General features: G+C 39.9%; 1 protein-coding gene across 1 annotated transcript in view; it reads right to left on the bottom strand.

Annotated features, from left to right (window-relative positions):
- The window catches only part of UNC79 (unc-79 homolog (C. elegans)), a 124,491-nt gene that overhangs the window by 7,713 nt on the left and 108,172 nt on the right, over window positions 1-8,606 (bottom strand). Inside the window, exons 45-48 of the mRNA XM_019472480.1 lie at window positions 7,746-7,921; window positions 5,794-5,980; window positions 4,177-4,374; window positions 1,911-1,988 (exon numbers count right to left, since the gene is read on the bottom strand). Of these exons, the coding sequence (XP_019328025.1) occupies window positions 1,911-1,988; window positions 4,177-4,374; window positions 5,794-5,980; window positions 7,746-7,921 (639 nt within the window). The remainder of the gene's footprint in view (window positions 1-1,910; window positions 1,989-4,176; window positions 4,375-5,793; window positions 5,981-7,745; window positions 7,922-8,606) is intronic.

The following is an 8,606-nucleotide window of genomic DNA, read 5'->3' as shown; positions in this document are numbered from 1 at the left end:
TCTCTAACTCCTCTTGTTTATTCCCCATGCTACGTGCGTTTGCATAGAGGCATCTAAGTTGGGCCCCCAATGAAGCTGTCTTCCTGGCTGGAGTTCCTTTGTGCTGCTCTTCAGGTGCTCTGCTGCTGACCTGTGTTCCTTCTTCAGGCTCTGGGCATCTATTGCTGGCCCTGGCATCAAACTGGTAGGAGTGGGATGAATTGAGGTTCCCCTCCCCCGGCATCTCTAGTTTAAAGCCCTCTTCACCAGCTTGGCAAGCCTATGACTGAAGATGCTCTTCCCCTTCTCTGACAGATGGACCCCATCAGCCCCCAGTAGACCAGGTTTCTCAAAGCGAGTCCCATGGTCTAAGTAGCCGAACCCCTGGCTGTGGCACCCATCCCGTAACCATTTGTTGACTCGCCAGCTTCAACTGGCCCTTTCAAACCCCTTCCCTTTGACTGGCAGAATTGATGAAAAAACTACCTGCGCTCCCGAGTCCCTTACCGCCGCTCCCAGGGCTCTGTAGTCCTTCTTGATAGTCCTCAGACTGCTCCTGGCTGTGTCACTATTTTGTTCCTGCAGGATTTCACTTTAGGGCTAAGTAAAGGGGATTTGGTCACCCAGATTCTTCTCTTCCATCTCCCATCCACTGGACATGAAAGAAAGCTTAGCACCTTAACTCTGAATTCACAGGTTTATGAGCTTGATTTTGTAGTAACAACAATGTCCTTTTAACCTGACTTAGCATATTATTGATATATACTCTCAAATATAACCCCCTGAAAACATTCATTTGAATTGTGACTGGAATTTGGCCCCAAAGGCCTCTCTTTTCACAACTTTAAAGCCATTCTTCATCCTTGTCAAATTCTGGACATCCTAGACTGGCTGAAAGAGAAGCCTGTATGTCTTCCAGGGACAGCCATGATCACTTTAACATCCCATAGTGACAGAGTTTCTGTAGTGAATCAAGTAATTACTGACTATAAATCTGTATTTTCAAAATGAGTGTGAATACTTTCATGCCAGTTGATATCAAGACCTTTAATTTTAGCTACTTTATTTTCAATTCCTGCTTGACGATAAGAGACTGGAGTAAAACAACAGTCAGAAGTTTCCTTTATGGCAACAGAAAAACTATATAAACCAATATATTTCAGTTAGATTTAGAGTGTTAAAATATCAAGAAATCAAGTAGTTAATGTGAAAACTCCCTTCAGAATAATGCAATGGGAAAACATGTAAAAAAGGCTAGTAAAATCGATTTATGCTTGTGAGGCTACTCCAATCCTTTGGGAATCTGTTCTGAAGACGCTGTAGTGACCCACAGGAGACTGACCACTGATTTCCAAAAAAAGAATTGGAGCATGCAGGATTTGATTCTCTAACCAAAGAATACCCTGTTACACATCCTAGGTGAAGAAGATTCACTATCAAATAATATTTGATTAAGTCAGACACATGGGCATATAATAACAAGAAAACCACTGTGGCATGAAGTTTTTCTTATCAACCTAAAAGAATGAGGATCAGAACAGTGAGGTGATCTGCAAAGGACCTATGGTGATTAAAAGTTAAAGAATGTCTGAAAATTCAGACAGTACCTAGAGGTTCTCAAAGTCAGTGACACCAGTTGAGTCTATTAGAGGAATAAGACCATTGCAACAATGGAAGGAGGAAGTAGATCAGAAGTTCATTTACAAAAAATCAGGACAACTTGGATTTGAGATTATGGCCTGGTCTTACTTCTTACCAGAGATTTTATTTTTTGTTATACTCTACTACATTTTATTTCTGCATTAGCATTCAACCTCAGCTTCTTCCACTTTCTTTTTTTGAGTGGGAGGGCAAGCAGGGGACAGTATGTCTAGAAATCACAAGAGACAGGCAACATCATTAACTAAATATTCATGGTGTCGTATGCCTACCTTTACAAAGATAGTAGAGTTGCATTCCTGTAAAGCCTCCATTAAACTAATCACATGTAGGCACACCATTTCCACCATCTTGGGAAAAAAAAACAAACAAGCACAAAAACAAATTAGTGTCCAGCATAACACTGTTGTAAGCTAAGCCAATGGTCTCTAAAAATAATCTTCCTGTATTTGTTTGGCAGTTATACTGAATCACTGTGCATTTATTAACCACTGACATATAAGATTAAATATTACATGAGCACGTAAGGGACATTTTTCTTTATTTAGTTTTCCCCTGATGCAGCAACACCTATCTGTTAAATATTTCAAAGTGTTTGATGTATTTTAATTTGTATCACACATCAAAACAAGTTGCCTTCAGCTTTCGTCTTTTCAGACATCATAAATCCTTTTACATGCCTTTGCTGTGTAGTTCTCATCAATCAGTGTGTCAGAAACTGATATTTTTATTTACTGAATCTTTGAAAACTAACATACCCATGAAAAACATGGTGTGTCCCCCCCCCCCATCAAAAGACAATTTATTGTTCTGAACTGGCAGCTAGTCCATAATTCTTCAATTTTGTACCATGAATTATGACAGATGCAAATATCAGTTATTTGGTAGTAGACAGCATTTTATGTTTTATATTGTGTAAATTCATAGGTACAAGACAAATACCCTGAGCCAGCAGCAAGTATTTACAGTGCCTGTCTGAACTACGTGTCAATTCCCCTCGATAATAAACTTAGCTTTTATGTAGTGCTTTTCATCTTCAAAGCGCTTTACAAACGTTAACTAATTAACCTCACAACACCCCTGTGAGATAGGCAAGTAGTATTATCTACATTTCACAGAGCAATAGCTGAGGCAGAGAGTTTAATAACTTGCACTAAAGCCACACAATGAGATACTTTCAGAATAAAGACTGGAACTTGGGACTTCCAGGTCATAATCTTGTCCTAAGGCTTCAACAAGAAGCCTTTGTGTCTGACTAAACAACTGGCTAGTTAGAAGCGTTATGCACATTTCCCATTCATTCAAATGGAGCTTCATGAACTACTGTTCCCAACAGACCTCACTAGATGTCAGAGGCTAAAATATTGTTTAAGGACAGCTTTAGGTGGTCCTTGCCTGATATGGACAAGACACAAGGGAATAGTAACTGGTTCAAAGACATTCAAGTGCAGCCCATGCGATTACAATTGAAAGGGCAAAGGTCCATACCTGCCTGGGGTGGAAGATGTTTCACACGGGGAAAGAGGAATTACATAAAATAATTTCCATATAGATAGCAGGTCTCCATTTAAAAAAGAAAAAAAACCCAACCAAAGAATGAAAATCCTAAACCTTAAGAGCACCTGACTTAGAGGACTGGGCCACGTATAAAGAATCTTTCTCACTCAAAGCTAATACCAGGTTGTCCAGAGCCAGAGCTACTAGTTACCATCTCAGTTAAAGTTAAAAAGTTTTGACAAGTCATGACAGACTTGTCATGACTTTCTGGGAAGTGGGAAACACAATACGTCTTGTCCATCAGAAACAAGCTCTCAACCCTAAGCCTGCAGGCACAGAGAATCATTAGTCAATGGGAAGCAAAGGTAGCACCTATAAGGCGGCTGCTGGAACCCCTCTGGGTTCTTATTGTACAAAGCTGCTCCAATAGCAGTGAGTAGTTGAGATAAATAAATACTTAGAAGTTATTTCCGAAAAATGGTCTGCATGATTTCTGGACAGAGTGAACATTTCCCTTTCAAATATTATCTTTAGAGATACCTCCTTCAAGTCATTCATTACTCAAAAATGTTTCCAGAGATATTTACATAGCTTATTTTTGATGAGTAACCAATGGGCTATGAGCAGTTAAGTGTCAGCATTTGTGTATTTTTTCACCATCATGTGGTAAAAAAAAATATTCAAATGGATATTCACAGAATTATCCTAAAACACTTAGTTGCTCCTGTAAGGTAGAGTCAGATGAAACAACAGGACCACTGTGAAGAGCAGGAAGATATATAAAATGAGACGTGATGCAGGGAGCCCTTAATCCAACAAGCAGCGACTCCAGCTCTTGATTCTGTTTCAGGCAGATCCTGACTAGATCCTGTTTCAGGCTCACTGCGAGGTTAAACCACTACTAATTAGCTTTCCTTTTAATTTGTCAAAAGCATCAAAGCTGCTTTATGACGTTATTCATAGTCTGATGTATTCCACTGAAACAAAGCCAAGCCCTCTGAGTTTAATCTGCATTAAATCTCTACACAGCACCTGACTCACCACTTTGTTATGTGCCATTAGCTGTAGGATGCTAGGTGTCACTCGGCTCCAGAACTCCAGGGCTGTAAGGATCGCTGTAAAGCTAAATTCGTTCTGATTCTGGACTGTCGGAGCTACTGCTGTTTGTTCACAATACACTGTCCAGAGCTGAGCAAATATAAATGCATGGAAGAGGGAACACATATGCAGAACAGATGTCTGTAGAAAAAGAAAACAGAGGAAAATGTTTATTTAAATAAGTGTATTGGGATACAGTGCAGAGGCTTTCATCAAAGCACTCCTCTGTCATGCATCCCACTGTGCAGTCTTGCCCCCCACTTTCCCATGTTTCCCTCCCATTAGGAACTAGTAAGTCAAGTACACTTGATAACATCTTCTCCATGTTTAAAAACTGTTTTTATATTTACAGACCAAAAACTGCATTTGCAAACACACACTCCCATGCAATCTTAGTGTATGGCATTAAGGTCAGTCCCTTTAAAGAGAAAGTTAGTTTTGCAGCACAGCTACTCAGGACTAGTTCTGAGACTTTCTTGATGGAAAACTCCACCACAATCTGTGGAAGGCCTGGAGGCTCTGGCACGTATGACTGCCTTTCAAAGATGCTGCTGGGGTAAGTCATTCAGATTCTGATCACCTGAAAGGAAGGCTATCATACAAAATACATCATCTTACATCTGTTCTGTTAATCTGTCATCCTACCTTGCTGGGACAGAACTGCTCACAGTCAAGGAAAGTAAGTTTTGAAAAAGCTAACAGAGAATTCATTTTGCATACTCAAGCATGGCTCTTTGCTAATACGAATTATATACCACAGTGTCTGAGCCTGCAGGAGTGCTGGACATTAACTACTTCATTATGAGAAAGACGCTTCTGGTCAGAGATATTTTCTCAGTTTGCAAGTGCAACAGTGATTCATGCTCTCTGGCAGTATGACTGCACCAAACATTGCAACGGTTGCTTGGTAACTGGAAAGAGGTATTTGAAAGAGCAAAAAAGGCCAAAGAAATGAATAGGAAGCACCAGTGTCTTGGCTGGCTGAGGGGAAAGAAGGGGGGGTTTTACATACAAGATAAATGTATGATCATTCTGCTTCTGTTGCTAATAAAAACCTGGTTGGTGTCAAAGAGTGCTGCTATATCTGTGTTAAACTACTGCCACAAATGGCTTATGATTTGCAATAACTCTTCCTGTCCAGACCACCTTGAGAAAAAGAGTTGTGCTTGAACCATCACTGTTTGTAATTAACTTTTGATCATAGCATTATTTACAGGTTATCCAATTCTACTATACAACTAGAATAAATAACTTTCTAGAGATTTGCTAGAGAGATGGTCATTGCTAAAGCTTCAATTTGGAATTCAGTTTTTCCCTCCTCACTCCTGTGCTGAGATATTTTGAAATAGTTGAATCTCAAACTTAATTGTAGTGATTTCATAACCAGTTTTCCATGCATGAAGAGGCAGCTATGCAAGAAAAACTAGAGATTTCTTTCCCTAGATCCCAGGTTTTAATAAGGTTTTACCCCTCCTTTTTTCTTACGAAGAAATAAATAAGTGTTTGCAATAATAAGGCCAATACATAACACATCTCCACTTAAAACACAGAATCCCTTACCTTTGATTGCTCTGGAAACCCAATCAGAATAACAATAAGGTGGTCAGCAATTTGTGAACCCGCATCCAGTGGAATAGGCATGCAAGATGATGGAGAATTTGGGCAGACGACATTGTGTGTCAGAGACCCCAGAAGTAGCCAGGACAGCAAACGAATGTGTGAGACACATTCTATGAACTCTTTGGGCCTGTCAAGAAAGAGCGGATTTTACAATGTTGCTAAGTTTTCTGATTTTCCCCAAAATACGGAGTCTCCTTATGCACACTAGGCAGATGCAGTCGCAGTGTGCTGGAGGCACAGATCATTGGAATAGCCTATGGGAAGACTAGAACCACACAGAACTTAGCGGACTTGATGTACCATTAACAAGTCCAACAGAACATATTTGGTGGGTCTAAGAAACAGTCTTTATAAAAGGCTAAAACATTCACAGATTCACTGGTTCCATACACAGTGATTTTTCACACAGAAATCATCAGATGGGAAGGGTTGCCCAAGTGGAAATGCTCCTCTCAGCTCCCCTGGACAGCACACAGCTGACAGGGTGATGGCAGGAAATTCTTCATTCCACAGAGAGCTCCAAGGCAGGCGCCATGCCTTACTTCCACTGTGTTCCACTTCTCCATCAGTAAAGTGGAGTTAATTTCTCTTTTCCTTAGCCTCTCCTTGGACATTTGGACTGCATGCTTTTAGGGCAGGGACTATGCTTTTTTGTGACACTTAAGTGTTCACCCACCATCTAGTGCAATGTCTAGTTGTAAAGCAATGTGCTTATATAACCTAAAAGGAATAATACTTTTCTGGTGTTATCTTGTGTGTCCCCTTGCTGCTACCAAGTTCAGATTACATACTCATTTGAATTCATAGGCACAGGAAAAAAATAATTGGTTTTCGATCAATAAATCACTACTTACTAGGCCACTCACTACTGTTTTGCATTTCTAATTTGATGTTATTGTCAAGGACTCATAGCACCAAGGAGGCATTCCATTAGGTTTTTTTTTTAAATAGCATTTCTAATTTGATGTTATTTTCAAGGACTCATAGCACCAAGGAGGCATTCCATTAGGGTTTTTTTTTTAAATAGACTCTGATACAATGCTCTTCCTCAAGTACTTATAGGGTCTTAAAGGAATTCACTACTCAGAACACACAGTCCTTTTTTTACATGTAAGAAACTAAAGCGCAAGGAGATAACAACTCCATTATTTCCAAAACTAGATATGCTCTACATGAAAGTACATGCAGATATACCTACAGGACTGGAGCGTAAGCAGCTTAGTCCCCAGAACCCTGGGGCGGGTAGTCTGGGACAAAGCTGGGACACAAATACAGGTTTGTTGGAACACAGTCCAATGGTCTACACTCCAAACATCTTGTTTGTTGTCATTGTAAAACAAAGGACAGTATCCCCCTTCTTTTTGAAGATAAAACACTGCAGATTAGGATTTCTCACAGTGAAAAGGGATAAAAAACATGTCTTGAAGAGCAGGTTTCTCTCATTTAACTTTAACCAGATGAAGTTAGTATTTTTATCATCATATCAATAGGCTTACACTTACAGTTCTTGCTCATTTGTACTCCATAATTTCAAAGGACATTTCCCATTGTATTCTCTATAATTCCCAACATATTTTCTGTAATTCTAGGACTGATCAAGTACCTGTGTGCTTTTCACTGTCTGTATCTAGATCGAGAATCAAGTTAATCTCCAGGGCAACACCAGTCAAGCCAATGGAGTTACCTCCACTGTCCCTTTGGCATGTACTTTAAATATTGCATTGATGAACTCCTCAGTTAAGGATCAGGGAGCTGCTGACCAGCTGTTTCAATGTCCCATGGCCGCCATTCCCTACTGTGGGTCTTATCTATGAAATCTGGCAATAAACACAGAATTTTGTGAAGATTTCTAATTCATTTTAGTATTCCTTTTTGTGGAAAAGCATTCTCACCCTTGTTGCATTGCAGAAGGAGGATGGTAAAGCCAAGGCAAATATCGGATCACAGCTTTGTTGTCTCTGTGGTTTCCCCGTGTGATTTCCATAGCAGCAATCTGAGCTAAACCAACTTTCAGATGTCCACCAAACGTGTCTTCATGCAGTGGCTGAGAACAAGTCTTCATGTGACTCTGCAAGGCAAAGACCTGATTTCCTACCCGAAAAGAGTATTTCACTTGAACTAATTTCTTCCAAGCAATAGCATATTCTATTTCATTTCCCTTCAATTCCTTTCTCAGGGTTTCTAACTGTGCCTACAAAACTACAGAACAAAACTCAGAAATAGATTTTAAAAAATTCTCCAGTCCCTATATTAGTAACAGCTTTGCGATGCAGATCTTTCCATGGAGGGCCACATTTTCAATAGCCCACACAATATGAATTGTGCAAAAGGTATAGGCACCTTTTGTATCAGCAAACTCAACAGCTGATGAATACAAACTAACGGTTGCACATCCAGGCAGCTTAAGTGAAGAAGAAAGAATCTAACCATTTAACAAGATAGCATCTGGGCAGGAAATGCCTTCCCTGTGCAATATGCCATTTACATGTACAGAAATAAGCTGTTGCTCATTCACCAGCAATATGACTATGTTACACTATTCAGCTGCTACAAATGCCTTTAAGCCCTGGAAATAAAAGGGCTAAACCTTTGTCTTGGTTTCGGCTGGGATAGAGTTAATTTCCTTCCTAGTAGCTGGTACAGTGCTGTTTTGGATTTAGTATGAGAATAATGTTGATAGCAACAACTAAAACATCAGTGTGTTAAGTAGTGCTTACACTAGTCAAGAACTTTTCAGCTTCCCATGCTCTACC

The sequence above is a fragment of the Aptenodytes forsteri genome, unplaced genomic scaffold, assembly GCF_000699145.1.
Source record: "Aptenodytes forsteri isolate BGI_AS27 unplaced genomic scaffold, ASM69914v1 Scaffold193, whole genome shotgun sequence".
In the NCBI taxonomy this organism is placed as follows: domain Eukaryota; kingdom Metazoa; phylum Chordata; class Aves; order Sphenisciformes; family Spheniscidae; genus Aptenodytes; species Aptenodytes forsteri.
The sequence above is the reverse complement of the archived record's forward strand: the minus strand, read 5'-3'. Positions and strand labels throughout refer to the sequence as shown.